Source organism: Charadrius vociferus, unplaced genomic scaffold (assembly GCF_000708025.1).
Source record: "Charadrius vociferus isolate BGI_N301 unplaced genomic scaffold, ASM70802v2 scaffold63, whole genome shotgun sequence".
Classification (NCBI taxonomy): Eukaryota; Metazoa; Chordata; class Aves; order Charadriiformes; family Charadriidae; genus Charadrius; species Charadrius vociferus.
In genome coordinates, this window is record NW_009647579.1 from 1,625,311 (window position 1) to 1,646,814 (window position 21,504).

General features: G+C 40.3%; 1 protein-coding gene across 2 annotated transcripts in view; it reads left to right on the forward strand.

The window, feature by feature from the left end:
- The window catches only part of TKT (transketolase), a 19,011-nt gene extending 4,650 nt beyond the window's left edge, over nt 1–14,361 (forward strand). For both annotated transcript variants that reach the window (XM_009880930.1, XM_009880931.1), the window contains 9 exons: nt 605–723; nt 2,458–2,651; nt 3,244–3,408; nt 4,677–4,833; nt 7,987–8,117; nt 9,472–9,555; nt 9,736–9,829; nt 11,515–11,637; nt 14,059–14,361. In XM_009880930.1, the coding sequence (XP_009879232.1) occupies nt 605–723; nt 2,458–2,651; nt 3,244–3,408; nt 4,677–4,833; nt 7,987–8,117; nt 9,472–9,555; nt 9,736–9,829; nt 11,515–11,637; nt 14,059–14,246 (1,255 nt within the window). In that variant the 3' untranslated portion in view covers nt 14,247–14,361. The remainder of the gene's footprint in view (nt 1–604; nt 724–2,457; nt 2,652–3,243; nt 3,409–4,676; nt 4,834–7,986; nt 8,118–9,471; nt 9,556–9,735; nt 9,830–11,514; nt 11,638–14,058) is intronic.
- Nucleotides 14,362–21,504: the final 7,143 nt, after the last annotated feature.

Here is a 21,504-nt window from a genome sequence, read left to right on the forward strand (position 1 = left end):
CAAAAGGACTGCTAAGTCAGATAAATTTGTTAGAACATATTAACACAGTTTTTATCATATTAAATACAGATTTTATAACCATTTGTGTGACCAAATGTACTGTCATAGTAAGTAGATCAGAAAAAAGGGCATGGAAACCATTACTCTGTAAGAGGATTCTTTGTGTATTGGCTTTCATTTGGGTTAGAAATGTATATTTCTATGTAGATGCAAAAATCCATGATAAACTGTCAGAAACAATAGCAGCCATTTTCATTATTTTAATCAACTTTCATTGTCAGTTTTTTAATTGATTTCTAGATGTTTGATTTGCTCTTGTGATTAAAAACGGCTACTACGTCTGAAGAAATCTAGAATAACTTATCTGTGGGCTGTGAATTTTGCTAGTAGCTGTTACTACATCTGTGTTTCATTTTGCGTTATAAAAAAGGGACTATGATATTTTATGATCTCGAATGCTAGTTCATGTTTCTGGCATACTTTGGGTCTCTTAAAAAGACACTGCATTGGAATGAAGTTAGTATTCGTTATTGTTATTGCTAACGACCAGAGAGTGTCACATGCTAAAACCCTTTCTAAAGAGTTGATCTGTTTGTGTTCTTAGCTGGCATGCTATCATTGTTGATGGACACAGTGTGGAGGAACTTTGCAAAGCCTTTGGCCAGGCCAAACATCAGCCAACAGCTATCATTGCAAAGACTTTTAAAGGCAAAGGCATATCAGGTAATAAAACATCTATTGCTTTGAATATACATGTGTATATAATAATATGTACATAGTGCTGCAATAAAGGTGCAATCATTAAAAAATATAGAAGTTTAACGTTCCGTTAGAAAAAAGTTGGTATCCTATCAGTTTTTTGACTTGATCATACCACCATACAATCTGAAAACTCAGAATTTCATCCTATGTTGTTTTTTTTTTCCTTTGTTACTTTTTCTTATGGAGAACGTTAGATCGACGCTTCATTGGAAGCAGGCAAAGATGTGGCTCCCAGTTCTTTACATTATCCAGCCAGGTTGCTTCCATGTTGACGGGGCTTTTACAGATCCCCAGTTGCGGAGTAGGATTTCCTCTGCTGTCAGATGTACTTGAATTGTTGCTCTTTAAAAAGTCTTTTCTAGTCTGGAAGATGGCCGGGAGCAGGGGCGAACATTGGACCATATGACTTGGTCTTGAAAAGTGCCCTAGCAAAAGAAGGCAACCTTTTTGGCTTGCTTTTGATCCCTAGGCTCACAGAGACTACTGTTGGACAAAGAAGGCAGTAACTTTGTCACAGAAGCTCTGTGCTTCCTACGTTGCAGACAACTGGGTCTGCTTGTTACCAGCCAGGTGGTATAAATGCATAGAAGATGAGAACACGTTCTGCATGTACAGTTTTGACAAAGCTGCGTGAGATGTGGTGCATAAGCTACCTGGTCTTACTACAAGTTATTTCATATGATCTGATGTGTATTCACTGAGATACAGGATACAGTAGTCCATATAAATTGCTTCATAGGCTAGCAGCTGTTTGAAGTTTGGAGTTCATGATGCCTCTAAGATCCTCTTGTAGTTTTCACATAGTGTGAAACTTACCTAAATGTCATTGTCTAGGGGGCAGATGTGTACCTACACATTTGAGCAACAGCATGCAGAAAGTCTTTCAAACTCTTTATATTTCTCAACAGAGTTAGTGCTAAGAAAATTATTTTGGTTCTTGAAAGTGAGATATGTGCTAGCTGCTGAGCATTGTGTCCGTAGAATGGAGTAAATGCATATTCAGTGTGTCAGGGGTTGCCATGATTCTGTTCAGCTACAGCTTTTATCAGCACTCTGTGAATTTTTCTTTCTGACCAGATAAATATTAATAACGGCAGTGAATAACTTCGTTCCTTTTCATTGAGTAAGCAAGAAGAATTCATTCTTCTTTGTGACTTACTCAGTGAAAAGTAGCGTATCAGCCAGAGAGGTAATTTTGCTGTTAGTGCTGGGTGCACAAAGATAAGAGTCATGAGAAGCTATTAAAATAAAGCTGTAAAACTTCAGGTCTTGTTTGAATTAGACAGCTTGGTTAACTGTTGTTTGAAACTTAGCCAAGTTTGTTGATTTAGGCCTAGCTGTTGAAATTTCATGTTAACTGTTAACACTGATTTACTGTTTACTTCTTTCCACACTTATGGACCTGGTCTTTTTAGGTGCCAATTTAAAAACAATTTCAGTAGAAGATGCTGGAATTTTGTCACTAGTTTGGGATATATGGAATTTTACTGTTTCTCTTCTGTATTTAAACATGTCTGTCTTAATGGAATTGAATGCTATTGTAATTTGTTACAGTGGGAATAATAAGGAAATTCTTCCTTGGAAGACTATACTAGACTGTCATACTCCTGCTATTTTATCTGGGTAAAATCTTCATCTGAAAACTTAAATAGTTTTTATATTTTTCTTATTAGTTATGTAATTTTAAATACACAGGTGTTGAAGATAAGGAAAGCTGGCATGGAAAGCCCCTTCCAAAAAACATGGCCGAACAAGTCATTCAGGAAATAGATGACAAAATTCAAAATAAGAAAAAGCTTTCTCCAGCCCTCCCAGAAGAAGATGCACCTATAGTAAATATTAGAAACATTAAGATGCCATCTCCACCAACTTACAAAGTGGGAGAAAAGGTACTCCCTTCATTTTTCAGTTTGTCAGATATCTTTGAAGTGTGAGACTGTTTAATGGGTGGCAGGAGGTTTTGTGTTATCCCTTGCTATGATTTCAACTACTTTTCTCCTGTTTTGAATATCCTCTTAAACACCTACCTCTGTGGTGTGACACAGACATTCAACTCACTGGGTACCAAAAGGATATATTAAAGTATAAAGACTCAAATCACTCTTCTTCGTTTTGTGATAATTATCAATTATCCAGACTATTTTATGTGTATTTAAAATTAAAGAAACTCCACGAGGTTCAGTGAATTTCCATGGTTGGAAACCAAGGTTTTCAAAATTTCCTAGCTGGATTGGTAGGGAGTTGCACAGATGTGTGTCCTGATGCTTCACTGGATTTTTCTTTTTGTGTTTACTCTTCTGTGTGTCACTGTTCTCATATGTACTTTTGATACATGTAAATTTTTTTGGTTGTGTTTTGGTTTAGTTTTGTTTTAATTGTATGTGCATGCACTCAGGGGAAAACAAGAAAATGCAAAAAAAAAAAAAAGGCTTCTTAGAAACAGAAAGTTATAACAGTACTGCTATATTTTTCTTTTCCTAGTGGGCTACCCGCAAAGCTTACGGTGTTGCACTTGCAAAACTGGGCCATGCCAATGATCGAGTGATTGCTTTGGATGGAGATACAAAGAACTCCACCTTCTCAGAGCTTTTTAAGAAAGACCATCCCAATCGCTACATTGAATGCTACATTGCTGAGCAGAACATGGTAACTGGTCTCTCGATTTTATGAAATACTGGTATTACTCAGCAGGATCTGAGACTGTTCAGTCTGAGTCCTCCGAGATTAGGGTTTTAATATTTGCTTTTAGCGTGTGTATTCGCGGATGTTTAATTTGACTTGCTCACTTCTTAGGGAAAATCTAGGCCGTGGCAAAAGCTTACAAATATAATACAATAGTAATGCTTCTAATCGTTCTTTCCTAAATCTCCCTTTTTTTTTTTTTTTATTTTTGTGGTCATATTGTCTGCGTTTCAGCAGAACACAAGGAGATGGCAACATGTAAACAGCAGCAATACTTTCCACAGTGTGATTTGTAGAGATTTGACTCTGAAAGACTTTTTAGTTGGTTGGGGTTTTTTATTTTCATCACAGAAATAGAATGTCACAACGTGACAATGAGTTCTACGCTAGACTGGTCTATAAAAATTGAGGACATAGAAACACTTAGTAAATTTAGCCTGATGAAATTTGTACAGAAAGGACTAAAATAATTTGATAACTCATCTCTTTGACTGAGTCCTCAGCTGCCACCTGTATGGGTTCACTGAAGCAAATGAAATTAAACACACAAATTTAGGCAGAAATTTGTTGTTGTCTTTAATGATTTATAATCAAAGAACCCACGGACTGTCTCTTGCAAATTTTATACTAGGGTAGTTTTATAAGCGCAGACATTTTGGATGTACCAATTTGCCATGAAGAGCAGAATAATTTCTGTTTAAAATAAATGTATAGGGTAATTGTAGCAATAAACAATTTAAGGACCTTGTTTTAATTTTCATCTTGCTGAAGAAGGGCCCTTTTAGTAAATACCAGTAAAAATAACACAGGTAAATCCATTCCCACTTTGTAATGATAATTTTTGTCTGCTGGAGATAACAAAACCATGTCTTTTGGACTAAAAGTGTAAACCTCTCACCCAGAAAAAGAAAGAGGGGGGAATAAGTCTTAAAACTCTGTGAATGGCTGTTTGGAGCACATGAAGAAAAGAAGCTGCCAGTAGGGATCAACAATAACAGCTAGCAGTTGAGGCAAGGAGCGGAAGAGATGCTAGAGGATAGATACTGGAAGAGTGAGTTGCCTCCTTTCTTTTTTTGGAAAAGCCAACAGTTAAGAGCAGGACTGGACAGATTTTTAATCTGTATTGAGAGCTTCTTGCTAAAGTTTCACAGTAGGAAGTCCCAGAGATGATTTCTTGGAGACAATCGATAAATGAGGAATTCACTGTTCCTGTACAATCTCCGTCTTTTCAGGTGAGCGTTGCAGTTGGTTGTGCCACTCGTGACAGAACTGTTGCTTTTGCCAGCACCTTTGCTACCTTCTTCACACGGGCATTTGACCAGATCCGTATGGCTGCCATCTCCGAGAGTAACATCAATCTCTGTGGGTCGCACTGCGGTGTTTCTATTGGTAAGCTATCAGTTTGGCCTGATAAAAACGGGTCTTTTCCCTACAAGTTTTTCTACTGTTCAAGGCATAGAGTGATATAAAGGGATTTGATTAAAAGTGAGGAGCTTAGGTTCCTTTCCGTCTTTGTGGTTGATATCCTCTGTGATGAGAATAGTTGTGTACCTTTGTTTCCCAGTTCCTAGAATGAGAAACTAATGCTACTTATTCTTGCACAGGCGCTCTTGTCTGCCAATCTCAAAACCGCTTTACAAGGGATAAATATTTTTGTTTTATTATGCCTTTGAAGATCACAGATACGAAATAATTGCTTCAACTTATCTTGGTATTTCTTACTACTGGAGCAGTTAATATGTTGATTAAAAAACCCCAAAACCTCAGAGTACTAATGAAACGGGAATTCTGAAGCTGTTACATAATTCAGGAAATTGGCAGTGCCTTCTCTGGTCTTTGCTTCCCATCGTAACTGTTTGGCACATGTCAGATCATATTGGCGTGTGATTTTTTTGGTTTGAAGGAGGAAGGGAGTTTTGTTTTTTTAATGAAATGCATAGACATTACCCATGAAAACAGGAGCAGACTTGCATACCAAGAAGAAAAATAACAGCAGACGTTTATGCTTGAAAAACTACTAGGTATTTATAGGGGGAAAAGGAGAGTAGTAAATTGAGCCTCTCTGCATGTGTCAATATTTCAGTTGATTTAATAGTTTTAGCTAGCAGTATGGTTTGGGAGAGGGTTGGGGTTTTTGTTTAAAGCAAAAAGTTATTAACTTCTAATACTGGTGAAGATTTAAAGATGCTTCATAAATGTGTGTAGTCTTATCCAGAACCTCAAGCTTAACTTGCAGCGGTATAGAATATGCTTTACTGGTGGAGACTGTAAGTAGAGTTAAATCAGATTATGGCTTGTGTCTGTCATTAAGGGAGGGATTCTATTACAAGCCTCTTTTTAAAATCAGTCCTCCCACCTCATCGTAGTCTAGTTCAATCCAGTTTAACTCTTTTAGCAAACAGCAAAGGGTGTTAGTGCAAAAGCCAAGTAGCTTTGGTTTTTGCTCATTTAAGAAGACACAACTCCTTTGGGCTACGTGAATTGTCTCCTAGAACTACACTTCAGAGTTTCGATTTTCAGCACTTGAAATCTTCTGCTGGGAGCTGTGATTGTGGAGTGCATACTTAGACTTACAAAGTTGTTTGAGTTACAAATCTGATTCAGGTCTCAACTCTGATTTTTCAAAAAAGAATTTGAACCCAAAGTTTTGCAACCAAGTTGTAAAAGAAAGTAATTCAGAGAAAAATCCTTTAGCAGTTAGAAAATTCAATTTTAAATGGAAGGGTATGAATTAAGGGTACTTCCTATTAGAACTGCGGACCTGCATGGGATTCAGAATCCTAACTGGATCTGTGGTGAAAATTGAAGTTTTATATATGCAGTTCTAGGTAGATCTGGGCTTCTGCTGCATTGAAATTTGGACCCACTAAATTAATGAGAAATAATATGATACAGTGACCTTCTGAACTTCTACTAAGTTCACTCCTAGACCAATGGTTGCTGATGGACCGAAACGTTAAATATGTTTTCAAGGTCATAACAGAATAATAGAAAATATGTATTTTCCAAACTGAACATATAGTGAAAGAAATCATAGTGTACATGTGTCAAAAATGGGAATATCAATTGTTTAGACAACCAGTTTTATATTCTAGACTTTTGTTACTGTTCATTTTAAGCACTCACATTTTAAGCTATGAATGTAGGATTTGCAGATGTAATTGAAAATTACTGTCTTTTGATCTGTGTTACTCTAAAACCACATAAATCAGGATTTTGTAAAGATGTGGCCGAACTCCACTTAGTGCTAGTCTATAAGTTACTAGTATTAACTGGGAATTGTGGTTATTATTGGCACCACGTTAGCAAAAGTGGGATGAAGCATGAGTACTCTCTTTACCTTGGGTAAGATTCTGATTCAGGTACCCATCAATTTGGTTCTTCATAATTTCACTTCTCTTCTATGTATACATTGTGTGGGTGCATTTTAGGAAAGGAAAATGCCCACTGACATCCAACTGATTCAGTCAGAGTGCATACAGATTTATAAACTGTGATGTTGAGAATTTTTTTTCATGTCATGACTGAAAACTGAGACACTCTCTTTTCCTGATTCGTGCTTACTTTATTAGTAATGTGTAGTGGCAGAGTTCAATGATTGATTTTTTTTTTAATTTTTTTTTTAACGTCTTTAAAGTTCTTCAGAGTTTTGTGCTGCTCTTATGAAAATACTCTCCTCCTTCCTCATGAACTCGTCCTTCTTGAGTAACAGGTAGTGGGTGCATGTGGGAAGGCTTATTGCCCTGCTTCTGCTCTGCAGGCTGTGACATGACTGGATTCAGAACTCTTTGCGTGGTTATTTTGGAATGGTGCCATTCCCAGAGCACCGTTACATAAGGTCACTGGGGGTGGGTGGTGTTGTGGTGCTTGTTTCTTTAACTATGGAAAATCATGGCATCCAGCACATGTTCTGGCTAACGATTCTTTCTTATAGATCTCCAGTTTATGCCGTAAGGCCCTTGAGGTGTTACATTAACAACACGGATGCCCTATTTCTCATTAAAAGACTTCTTATAGTATTGAAAAATACATACCCTTCATTTAATCTTGAAGTGAGCCTAAGAATTTGAGAGTGGTTGTACTAAGTGCACTCTCCATTTCTGATGGAAAACGTGCAATTCTCCTTTCACATTTCCAGCAGTTTAAATCTAGAGGAACACTATTGACAAGTACAATTTTTGCTTGTGCAGCCTCAGTACATGTAAATCTGAAGATGCTCAGGTATCTTGTGAACATCTTTCTGTATCTGTACCCTTCCTAGTTTGGTTGTCTTCCTTTTGTTATACTTTATTTTCTATTTTTTCTTTTTAACCCCCGTTCTCTTTCTTTTTAGTCTCTTTCTGTCTTTATTTACTGTTTAGATGGTTCCAAGTTTAAAGAGAAGACGATTCTTTTCTCAAGCAGGTAGACTTGCATGTCCTGTGTGTGCCTGATTTTGTACTTCTTTTTTTTTTTCTGGTTTACCTTGAACCTCGCTGCTATGTTGTGTGATTGTCAAAAGCGTGCACTTGCTCCTTTGTAACCCTGGTTTAATTCTTTTAGGTGAGGATGGGCCATCTCAGATGGGACTGGAAGATCTGTCCATGTTCCGGGCTATTCCCACTGCCACTGTGTTTTACCCTAGCGATGCTGTAGCCACTGAAAAAGCAGTAGAAATAGCTGCCAACACCAAGGTTTGCATCACAGTATTTCTGGGCCAGATAATGATATTTATTTTTTTTTTTACTACTTTTGTTGCTTCTGGCATGTTTCTTGCATGTGTCTACCCACATAAATTCTTTCAAAGGCTCCAGCGTGGCAGGGGGATGTTTTCTTTGCATGGAAAGGTTGCAGACATTCTATTCAGACTACTGCAGAATGAACAGTCTGGAATGCTGTGGGACAGATTTGGGGAGATGTAAATGATTACACAGTGATTGCAGTTTGGGTCTAAATTGGCTCAGAAATAAGGGCAAGTGTAACTCTTGTTGGTCTTTTGCAAACTCACAGAAAGTACACTCCTAGTGTGATATCTCTAGGGGTCAAAATTGAAGCTGGATATGGAAAGATAAATTTATCTTGAGGATTTTGATCATCAAGTGCCTGTACGTGAAAGCTCAAGAGTCAGGTACTCTAGTAGTCTAAGGCAGTCTGCTGTCTTTGGAGATACTGAGAGCTGGTGCTTATGCTAGCTGACAGTCTCACTGGTCATCTTTTGCTCCTCTGTTGCCAGTGATGGATTGCAGTTAAATTGCACTGTGGCTGAAGACGACTAAGACTTCCTATGTGGCTGTGACAGGGTTTCTGATCTCTCTTACCTTCAGCTAATTTGACATAATAATGGTCAAATGTCATTGGTAGCATTGGGTCAGATCATCTCCTTGGTTAGTACTTCTTTCGGCTGCCATAGGAATTTACCTTGAGAAAGGAGCAAATAATCTGAAAAATTTCAATCATACTAGTACAACTTTTAAGTGAAGGAGTGTGCAGATTTGGTCTGTAACAAATGTGATGAGTGGTTGTGAAAAAAAGATGGAGCTTGTAAGGGAAAGGAGTGTAAGGTAGTGTGAGGGAGAGATTAGATTTAAGTACTGGTTTGTTACTTTTGGAAGGGCATCTGAACATTAGCTGGTGGAAAGCATTTTTCCTTGCTTTCAGCTGAGCATTTCTTCTTTAGCTTTAAAGTTGCTAGAGTAAAATTTGCACATATATGGTAAAGTTCTAAGATTCTAATTTTCACAAGAGAACAAAAGAGAAATAAAGATCTTGGAATCGGAAAGAAAATTATAAGTTATCAGCACACTCTAAGAAGTAGTTAACTGTATTGTAATATCTGAAAGAACCAGCTATTGAAAAAGGACTAATGGGAATTGGGGAGGGGGGGGAGCATAGAGAAGTCTACTCAGCAGAACCAGAGGTAACGTAGAAGGGTGAAAAACAGACAAAAAGGAAAAGTCATTTTGCTGTATTTTTTTCTTAGGGTTTACAAACTAGAATGTCGCCACCTTTCTGGTTTTGTAACTTATAACATGTTTACTTTGGAAACAGGGCATTTGTTTCATAAGAACTAGTCGTCCTGAAAATCCTGTCATTTACAACAACAATGAGGACTTCCATATTGGACAGGCAAAGGTAAATATTGCCCAGATAAATACAATCAGAAAAAAATCTGTAAAATTCCTCCTGTAAAAGCCCCTTTCCCTCTAAAGAATTCCAATCCCAAAGCTTTGATCTTCCTAAGAAAATCTCCAGAAATGTTAGAAATAGCAATAAGATTTATTCTTAAAAATACATGGAAACATTTTCTTGCAGGTGGTTCTGAAGAGTAAGGATGACCAAGTGACTGTGATTGGAGCAGGAGTCACTCTGCATGAGGCTCTGGCTGCAGCAGAGCATCTGAGAAAAGGTGATCAGATTATGTTTTGGTGTTTTTTTCCTTTTTTATCATTTAACACAGCAAAGAAATCAATACCACTCAGCCTAACTGCTCACCCTTTGTACTGGTAAACAATAATTAAAATGTTACAGACAGCTGGTCACCTGTTAAGCTGATACAGTGCAACACTGCATCTGCCAATCTTGCCTAATTGAGTAGGTTTTAGTTAGCTTAGCAGCATTAGTAGGCATGAAAATTGCCAAACTGATCAGATCAAAGTCTCCTCAGAATTGCTAATCTGGTTGAAAGTGCCCCGCAGGGAGAATCTTGGAGGAAGTGTGTAAGAACAGGAGTGATCCTTCCCTGGCATATTGTCTGGGTGGGCTGGGGTACCAACACAGTAGAATGCCGTCAGACACTTAACAAAACGCAGCTTGTCAGCTGAGCCACAGCAACTGGTGTGCTCTTACGCAATGCTGTTGATATGCAGTGCCTTTGTGTAGATGTGGTTCACTGCTAACTTGTTTTTTTTTTTTTTCAATGAATGTATCAACTTTTAACTAGCGTGGGAGGCAATAATTCTGTCATAGTGCTCAAATGCGCTGGCATTTCATAGCGGAGATAAAAATCCTTCAATGAAATAAGAAGATAAAGAAACCATCAAAAATCCATCTGTGAGTCAGTAGCCTACACCCAGGAAGAGATTACAAGTAGTAGGAGATAATACAATTAATGCTGCCTGTGGCTTATGGGTAGCTTTGTATGCTGTATCCAGGTGGACAGATATTTTGTCAGGACGTTGAGCCATCAGGTTTAGGACACTTTGAAAGTTGTATTTTCTGAACTATTATTACTATTTTCCTGCATTCACCATGCTTTGCTATGCTCTGCCGATCTTGAAGTGTGAATAACCAGCTATGGAGACATAGTCCCTTAGTGTCGAGGAGGTGTCTAATACCTAAAATATATCGGCCACTAAAGGGCCTTCTGTCAACTAACATAGGGCTTCTTTATGTACGATAAGAGTTGACTCAGTGTTCGACTAGCCAACATCAGACAAAGCCTCATGTAATTTGCTATTCTTTATAAACAATTGCCATTTGTACATAGCTTTAATAAGCAATCTGGGCCTGCCTTGTGGTGACAGGACAAATTTTGGTTTTGATGCCAAACTTAAGGGTGCCGCAGTCAGGGCTGGAGTGGTTCAAACAGGCGTACCTGACAGGTGGGCAGCCTGCAATGAAGAATTCAGAATGCCTACAGACCAAAGAAGCAGGAGTAAGTTGTGCTTAAATTGACAATAAAGTTAAAGGTAAAATAAAGGTTTGGGAAAGAAATTATGATTGGTGGTCTGAATAAGAAGGATTTTGGGACTAGATTCTGCTCTTACCTGTGGGAAGGACAGTTAAGTTACTGTTTGCTGACGGACGTGCCTAGTGACCTTGAGTCACTTATTCAAGGCTTTGCAGCCTCAAAAGTTTTGTCTGTGGAATGGATGGATATTTCTGTCTTACAAAGTGCATGAAGAAAGAATACATACAAAAATTAGGGTTGTTTGGATTCTGTGGTAGACAAGCTTTAAGTACAGATATCTGGGAGTTAGTGTGGACAATTTTCATAATAGCTCTAAAGATCTCAGGGGGCTGCCTGTACCACTTGCATTGTCTTGCATTCTCCAAATTCATGCTGCAAATCATGTCATTCTATTTCTGCAGAAAAAATCTTCATCCGTGTGATTGATCCCTTCACTATAAAGCCCCTGGATAAGAAGACAATACTTGAAAATGCAAGAGCGACCAAAGGCAGAATCATCACTGTTGAGGACCATTACCATGAAGGTGAGTTGGGTCCAGGAGGTCATGGCTCACACAGTTGTTCCCCAGAGGCTGGAAGCTTACAGCTTCTCCTGACCTGAGGGAGAAGTATGGGACTTCATGCTGTCGTTCAGTTAAAGCAAAAGAGGTTTTAATGTTTTTCATTGTTGTTACAATTAGAAGATGACACTGAGGGTTGAAAGTTTCCCAAGATAATGGGTTAATCAGGGCTGCCTTTCTGATTAACTTGGCTTTGTGTGCCCTTCCGTATGCCTGGTCCAAGTGAAGTCTTGATGCGTTTGTTCCCGGTGAAAATGTAAACTCCTGCTGTGGTGCAGTGATTCTGCACAGAGTGGTCTCAGAATGGCTTTACAGCATTTGCATCTAAACCTCCTCTGGCACAACTTGAGGCCATTTCCTCTTGTCTTGTCACTGGGGAGAAGAGACTGACCCCACCTCGCTACAACCTCCTCTCAGGTAGTTGTAGAGAGTGATAAGGTCTCCCCTCAGCATCCTTTTCTCCAGGCTGAACAACCCCAGTTCCCTCAGCTGCTCCTCATAAGACTTGTGCTCTAGACCCTTTGCCAGCTTCATTGCCCTTCTCTGGACACGATCTGGCACCTCAATGTCTTTCTTGTCATGAGGGACCCAAAACTGAACACAGTGTTCGAGGTGGGGCCTCAGCAGTGCCGAATAGAGGGAGGCAGTCACGTCCCTTGTCCTGCTGGCCACACTATTTCCGATACAAGCCAGGATGCTGTTGGCTTTCTTGGCCATCTGGGCACACTGCTGGCTCATATTTGGCCGGCTGTTGACCAACACCCCCAGGTCCTTTTCCACCAGGCAGCTTTCCAGTCACTCTTCCCCAAGCTTGTAGCACTGCATGGGGTCGTTGTGGCCCAAGTGCAGGACCCGGCACTTGGCCTTGTTGAACCTCACACCATTGGCCTCGGCCCATCTGTCCAGCCTGTCCAGGTCCCTCTGTAGAGCCTTCTTACCCTTGAGCAGGTTGGCACTCCTGCCTAACTTGGTGTTGTCTGCAAACTTCCTGAGGATGCACTCGATCCCCTTGTCCAGGTCATTGACAAAGATATTAAACAGACCTGACCCCAATACTGAGCCATGGGGAACACCACTTGTGACCGGCCACCAGCTGGGGTTAACTTCATAATCTGCTGCCGCTTGCTCTCTGACATGCCTTGTTTGCACAGGTTTTCGGGGGTTTGCCTGTGCAAACATGACCTATGAAGATGAGATCATATGCAAACAGAGAGCAGCTGTTGTGAATTGCATGTCAGGGTTGCTCCTCTTGGGGGGAGATGGAGAAATTAGCAGAGGGGCAGCTGTGATCTGTGGCGTTAGTAGATCTATGGCATTAATAGATATTGTAGATACCTACTGATAGAAATCAGCAGTTATTATGGGACTATTATCCTACATTAAGGTGAGCATCACTCTTGCCAGGTGTTTGAAGTGAGCTGGTATTACCATAAGCACTGGTTATACCATAGTTTTGTTCCAGACTACGGATGGTAATAGCATCACTGAGCCTCATCATTTTCTAGCCTGTCTTTCAACTCTGGACAAATATTGCAGATTTGCAAGATGGCAAAATCGTCACGCTCTGAGGTGATGAACATGCAGTTTACACTGATGCAGCTTTCTCTGTGTGATGCAATCAAGGAAGGTCAGGTGTACATGCATCACAAGCCTGAATGCATTGCGAGCCCACATCAGGCTGATCTTACCACCCACATCTGTGGAGGTGCCTCTGGCTGGAGGCAAAGTTTGACTGATTAAATCACACCATGCCTGGAGCTGTGAAAAGCCATGTGTTCCTGGATACGCCCTAACTGGAGTGCAGCACCAGGGTGTCTTCTACCAGGTCTGGGAGCACATGCTCTTGACGCTAGTCCTGTGTGTTCTTCGTCCCTAGTACTCCTGCGTCCAGCGTCTCTCCTGCCGCCACACAGTTCCCCGTTGCATCCTTTGTCCCTGTGACTGATGGTGATTCAGTCCAAACTGAGCTCTAAGCAAAGGTTGTGAACATACTACATAACCTGGAGTGGTGCCTAGCAGCATGTACAGGCACTGTGAAAAGATGGAGCTCTTAAATGCCGTGCGGATTTGTGGGAATTAAGACTTTCAGTGCATTAAACACACTTGTAAATACTTCTCAGTCTAAATATATTTTTAAACCTGGCCCTCAGTGGCTGATGCTGAAGTGGTGAGGGCTTCATGACAGTTCTATGCCCTTCAGCCGTCTATGTTTCTTACTGCCACTTTGTAAGTACTTCAGAAATGTCAGGCTGGTTGTCCTCAGAATGCCTTTGAAATAGGGAATTGTTTTCATTTCACAAATGGGCAACTCAGATGCAATCTATATGTTGCCTCTTGAAGCATTCAGATGTATGTCCTGTTTGACTTTTTTTTTTTTTCTCATAGGTGGCATTGGAGAAGCCGTGTGCGCTGCAGTAGTGGGCGAGCCTGGTATCACAGTCAATCGCTTGGCTGTGTCTCATGTACCACGCAGCGGGAAGTCAGCTGAGCTCCTGAAGATGTTTGGCATTGATAAGGATGCCATTGTGCAAGCTGTTAGGATGGCAGTGTCCAAATCAAGAAATGCAGAGTAGTTCGAAGCATCTTGTGCTGTGTTACCGAAAAGCAATGTTCAGAGAAGTACTGTAAGTTTAAGGCAGGCAAAGGTGCTTTATGTAGAGAGTTCTAATAAAAATACCAGCTTAAAAATCTTCTGGTTTTTAATCTTTTTTTTTTTTTCTGTGGGGTTTTGTGCCATGGGGTAACATCTGAATGTTTTCAGTCATTGAAAAACCTCTATGTTATTTAACAATTTGTGGGCAGCAGCTCTTTATCTGCCTGTTGTGTAGCAGGAGCATTTTCTGCTTTGCCACTTACCTTTCCTACTGGGAGCTGTAGCATGGGAGTGGTTGGGTGTTCACTGAAGGTCTGAGTGGGCTCTGCTTCAGTGTGGAAAGAGACGTTGGGCATGGTGGCCTAGAGTGAGTTGAGTAACTTCTGTTCAATGATTCGTCCAACTTATTGCTGAAGATTAAAATCATGTCTTGAAGGGAGTTTGATGAAAACGGAGTTCTTCCCTAACTACCGGAAGAGTTCACTAGTACTGTGGGAGGCGGGTGGCTGGTGCCTTTGCTTTACTTCCTCTCTGCATTGCCCCCCAGCCATTTAAAACCAAAGAGAAGAGGGCAGCACCCTCTGTGCGGGGTAATGTCGAAGAGGAACGAGCTGTACCAGGCCCTGTGGAACCCACAGGGGCAGGTGAGGGCCCAGCAGAGCAATAGGAATGAGTGATGAGCCGTGGGCTCAGGACTTGGAGAACAGTAGCTCTGTGACCACGAGCTCGTTTAAGGAGGTTGAAACTCTTCATAGGAACTTGTATTTTGGAGTGTTTGGCCAGTGCTGCAGCAAGGGTGAGACGTGAGACCAGAATGAGCATTGACGTTGGGCCAGAGGCAAGAATGTTTGAAATGCTGAGATGGACTCGAGAAGAAGGATCTGAAAGAACAGCAGGAGATTCCAGATACCTGAGAGGATGCGGCTGAACATGTAAGTTGCTTTTTCCTATAGAAACTACTCTTCTCACTTGAGCTGCTCTGAGTTGGGTGAGCTGCTGTTCTCACACAATGGGTTTCAGTGGGTGATTTTTAAACATTTTGCTATTCTTAAATGTTTTGCTTATTTTACCCTTAAGCAGCTTGTGTTTAAAAAAAAAAAAAAAATTAAAAATTCATTGTGTTGACTTCAGAGTACAAAATTTGAAAACATATTTAGTGCTAAAATATGTTTCTCATCCTTATTATTCCACAAACTGGCTTTCAGAAAGATGTTACGCAGCAGTGGAAAGGAAAAAAGCAGTTTTCATCAGAGCAGGGTGACTATCTGTAGTTTTCAGCTCACCCAGAAGCGATTTGACATTAACAACGCTACACTGGTCTGAGCAAGACTATTTGCAGGCTAACAACACAAAATATACAGTATTTTGGTATGACAGACTATTTCTACAAAAACATGTAAATAGTATATGTAAACGAGAATACAAATACTACAAAATAACTTGTGTTCATCCTTATTGCTTAATGTAACCCCTAACATATTAGGTGACGGCTGTACTGTGTTGGTGCAGGCTGCGTGCAAGTGTTGCTATTTCTGGATGTGCAAATGGAACTGCAGTAGACAAGAGCGATCAGCACTGGTGCCTAAAATTCTATCCAGCTAAAAAGTAAGCTTTTCCATTTTCTGAGCAAGGCTTGAAATCGCTTCTCTCAAACTTTGGGCTGTTTGGGCTAATGGCTTTTAGATCTACATTTCCTTACAGTTTCATGTTTTGTAGCTCTCTCCATCTGCCTCGATGCCGTCAACCTCCTATGGGTATGAAGACCTTGCGTTTTTACTAAAAATTTAAAGGTATCCCCCTTTTTTTGCAGTCTGCCTATGATTGCATTAGCCTACATATATAATGTGCAACACGTCCCTATAAAATGAAAGGAATGTCAAAGTTGCACTTCCTTTTACTCGCAGAAGGGGAAAAAAATGTTGGAGGATGGGTTAAATCAAGCACTTTATTTTTCCCCTCAGAAGAAGAGATGAAATTTGCTGCTGTTAATAATCTCATTACTGCACCATTATGTCACTGCATGTAAAATCTCACCCAGCTTTCACTGGGTGAAATCATTATACACCCACTATATTGAGTTCTGCCACAATAAATTAATCTGCTTCAGTGCTATTGCACTGTTGGGGCTCAACTGTGTAAGCAAGCAGCTGGTGTTTGCCTGGTTTGCAGCATCACAAGGGGTGAAGAGGAGGTGGCTTTGTGGTTGCCAAGATTCCTACTGAAACATCCAGAGCCTAATCCAGAACAAGCTGAGGATAATATTGGTCATTTTGTTGATTTTGATAGACCATAGACAGACTAACATGGCTCCATGGGGGAGGGAAGGAGACTGTGTTTATATTTAATGGAATTAAATACCAACCTTCATCTAGATTGTCTTCTGATCTCTGCTGAGCCACGAATCGCTTCAGAAGAAAGAACGGGACCCTGTACCACAGTTTCAGCTTTATTTTTGTGGGGAGGGAATGATGTCTTTCTAAGGTTTAACATTTCAATATTGCACACTAGCCATTAGGTTTTTATGTTTGCCTCATAAAGCAGTTCTTTTAATACTACATATCAGAGAGTGGGGTTCTGTGGAACTCTCCTGAATTACTCCTCCTAGGCAGCTTTCCTCATACCTGCATGATGAAGAAAAAGACAACTGTCAGGACTGTTGTGTTCAAATTGTCATGTATCTACGTAACTTTTCAACATTCTTCATATTTTGTGTTGATGAACGCAGGTAAACGTGAGCCTGGAGTCTGTTTGAAGACCCAACAAGAGAAACCTACCCCATTCACTGAATTTTTAATTGAGCTATAGAATTCTTATTCAGACATTGTCAGGAAATAGCTAATACCCATACAGGGCAGATTATTAAAAATGTGAAAATGCTCTGCCACATGGAAAGAGTCAAGAATAATTAATTTTCAAACCCAAGCAGCTGTAACATACTGTAGTAAAATATTTCTTTTAAAATTATTTATTGTAAGTAAGAAAAGAAGATTGAAAATTTTAATTTAGAGAAGTGGGTCTTAAGACTTGACCAAAATGAAGTACCCAGGAAGGTCTGGGGAATATGCATGCAGTCAGTAAGAAGATCACTATTACCTGTTGGCCTCAATTTGTCAATCAGAGGAACAAAACTGTCAAGTACACTCCGAATTCGATACACTAATTGTGAAAACAAAATTTTTTTTTTCAAGATGAGCCAGATAGCAACATAAAACATAAAAAAATAGCAAAATGGCAAAAAACAAACACTGACACTTTCAATATTAATGAACCCAAGATTACTGTTTAAACAAGCACTTTTGCAATACCATTAATAACGAAGTAGTGACGAGGCTGATTCCTGAGAGAACCATCCACAACCTGCCAAAAATATTAGCACAAGATTACAGAGGAGACTTCTGTCCTCAGCTGGAAAGCCATAACTTGCACCTTTCCTACAACATCCCTAGGGATTACCAAGAATTCCCTTCGTTTTTATTTTTTTTTTTAAATATTTTCAGTTGGTGCCGCGATCCAGGTTCTGCTGAGAACTCTTCCTCAGAGTGTTCAGCTGCCTCAGTCCCAGGAGGATGAATGGCAGCCTGAGCGCGCAGCACCTTATAGAGTGTATCTGGGAAGACTGCCTTGCTGCTAAAATTGTATGTTGTCATGGCAACTTAGCATTCAGCCATTGCTGCAGAAAGAGGTGACTCAGGGTCTTGTGATCATGGCGAACAAAAAAATGAGGCAACCTTTCCCTTCAGTGTCACTAAGGCATGTTTGTCTCCAGCCACACTGAGTAATCGTGACTGAGATGTTATGGGGTAGTTACGTGACGATTTAGAGAACCTCAGCACCAGCAGTTTATAGACTTGCATAGTTTAATGACTGCGTGACCTTGTATCCTTCCTGTTGATACAGACCTGGCTGCTGTAGACACACTTACCTAGACCAAAGTATATCCCCGTGGTTTCCAGGGAAGCAAAGGTGATTAAACCAATCCCAAGAGAAATAGTCCAATCTAAGGCAACAAAATAAATGTTTGGGTTTGTTCATTTTTCTAGTGTGCAACGATTTATCCCTCTATTGAATTCTTGCCTTACCTTTGTAGTAGTAGTAGCAAATTAATAAAGCTCCAATTGCAAAGCAAAGAATGACAAAATGAAAGAATTCATCTGAAATAGAGAGGGAAAATTAGGTCACAACTGCAGGCATGGCCCTTACGAACATACCTTAAGGTACAGTGTATTGCGCTGCGAATAAAGTCTATTTCCATGAGCTGTCTCATACACTAGATTCAACTGCAAAACATACATGCACACAAGTTGTTATGAGAAGCCTTGACAATTTTCATCAAGAAGCTTTGATGCACTTCAACAAAGTGGTCATTAAAAAAAAACAAAACACACACACCAAAACCTGAGCCAGAGATCTTATTCTGAATTAAAAAAATAAAAAATTACCATCCTTCCGTATGCCCATCCAGCGTACTGTCCACTGATTGAGGCGAGTGTTCTCATTCTCATATGCTACAAAAAAGAAATGTTTTTTATTGCTGTGGAACTCTGAAATTAAGGAGTTTTAAGTTTATTTCCCTTTTTGTATCTGAAATCAATTCTTGGAGCACGGTATATGTAAAACTGTTTGTTCAAAGCAAAGATGTGCAAGCCTTTCAGAAAGATCAAATTAGCAATTTTAAAATCCCAAAAAGAGCGGGGTTTAAAAAAAACCCAAGCAACTGTTTAAGAGCACTCTGGCTCTTTTGTAACTAGCCTGGGACAATCAATAGTGTCGGAATCACAGTGGGAGTGTACAGCAGTAGTACAAGGAAGCTTCAGTTTGATTCTTGGGTGCTTTGCACAGTCACAGCTACAATACAACCATCTTCATTACTAAGCATGAGTACCATCAATCTACTTAAGCCTGATGAAGTATTTCTGCACCCCTCAAATTAAGAACTGTAGCTGACAATTAGTCTCCCATAGATAGCTATACTGATACATAGAAAGAACAGCATAAGAACAAGCTAGATAATTTTAGAGGTTTAAATAGAGAGCATTTTGCTCTACAAGCAAATGTAGTTGTGAGCAGAGTTCCCAAATTCTGTTCTTTCTCTGACTGTATTGTCAAAAGCTAGAAAGAGCTGAATATTTTACCAGATTTCCAATGACATGTTCAAAGCAGAAGGTTTTTTCCTTTTCTGTTTGTTGATCGCTCGAGAAGACCCCTAGGCAGTCTGCGGGGAGTTGATTCATCGCGAGTTTTAGATGCTGATTTCACTTACATTGGGCTGTGCATCCAGGCAACCACTGCCTGGCAGTGAATTTAATTTTCTCTAAAGATGTAACAGGAGAGTACTGGAAATGGGCTCCAAATGAGCTACAGACTTTTGCTATTGTGCTTTTGAACCATGACGTAACTAAACTTTGCCAAGAAATGCTGTTCTGGGTCACCTGATACTGGACTAACATTTTTGAATTTTTGATTCTTTGAGCATTCCAGATTGATCGAGTTCTGGTCTGGGGACAAACTCAGTTATTTGATTATTAATGTTAACGTAGCATTGCACTATTCTGACTCACAACTGTTCCTCTCTGAAGTGGTATGAATGATCTATAGACGCAGAATTTATCAGAACATCAATTCATACTTGGCAAGCGTCTGTTTTGTGCTACTCTGCCTCCTAAATGCAATAGTCCTGCTGTAACTTTGTATCATGGAATGACTTGCACACTATTTCTTCTATTAAAGCATTACAGTGCATTTTAATAACTATTCTCAAACTTCTACTTTTTTATTAGGAAATATCTAGGTATCAAGGAGCTGGTATAGCTATCACCACTAAGCAAAATTCAGTCCTGAAAGACAGCATCCATAAAACAAACTTATGTTCGCTTGTTTGTATTTACCATCTGCAATTGAATCTTCTCCTCTGGTAATCTCTGCAAAGCAACATAGTTTTATTACTTCTGATGGCAAAAATACAAATATATTGTTTCCCACCCTTATCAGCACCAGCAAGCACAGCAAGTATTTGCCTGTTTGGTGACTCAGTATAGACAAAGGAGTGCTTGAAAGTGTCAGGAAATGAAGGAAGATAAAAGGGTCCAAGAATGGGTAACAATAAAACTGACTATTCACAGTGACTCCAGGTTCTCTGAATAGACGGGCAGTAGGAGACTGATGGCCTCTGTGTTAATATTCATTGCTAGAACTGAAGCTGGAAGCAAGCAGAGCTGGGATCACAAGTGCTGCACATGTGTATCACCTGAACCTGTCCAATGCAGTAGGCATGGTGTCCTGCACTAGCTGAATATTTTCAGTGTCTCTGTCTGGTCTGTTGAAGTAATCTAGAACTGAAGCGACAAAGGCCATGGGAAGAGATGGAAAGGCCAAATGCCAACAAGAAAAGTACTGTAATCCTCTTTCTGCACCTGGCAATGCGGGGAGAATGTTGTGTTACAATAGATATTATTCTACCCTGGTATTTTATGTAGCTCCTTGGGGACAGGTAACTCAAAAACCTCCCCTAGGGCTTATGCTGCAACTTCTGTCTTCTTCCCAACTCTGTCCTCAGCTGAAACAGTCCCAAGTCACGGCAGCCAGTCCACACTCCATAGAGGAAAAGTGGTTGAGCAGATGTCCTCTCCAAAAGGCCAGTGTGCTGGGCTGTCTGCCTCTCGTAAGTAATGAACGTGGCCTTGGTCTGGGAGCAAGAAGGATGAGGTCGGTAATGCAATCAAGCCACTGAAAATTTCCTGCCAAGGGATTTTTACATCTGTTCTGCTGCTGCTCAGCAGTTGCTGATAAAAGGAAAATTGCCTTTAGAACTGGCTGGCTGCTCCAGCCTCTCAGCTGGTACTGTTGCTCTGTTTCTTGTCATTTGGCTTTCACCTCGCATCTCCTGTCGGGGAATGCTCCATGCTCTGAGCTAAGTGAGGAGGGCACTCAGAGCGGAGTATCACTGTTCTGCAGAAACCAGGTTCCAGCTCCCTCCCGATCTTGCATCCCTGTTCCACAGGAGACAGAGGGCTGCAGGGAATGCTGAAAACTGCCTAACTTTCTTAGGAAAGACTGAATAGTTGCCCAATAGAATTACTGGGGTTTGCCCTAAAAAGAATGACAATTGCTGTGAGCCGAGCTTGTGAGAACCTGGCAAACCTACAAAAAAATGTGTTAATCTGCCAGAACACCCTGTACAGGTACACACCTGCTGTCAGCCAGCCCCTATGACAAGCTTGCAACAAAATGCCTGCACCATG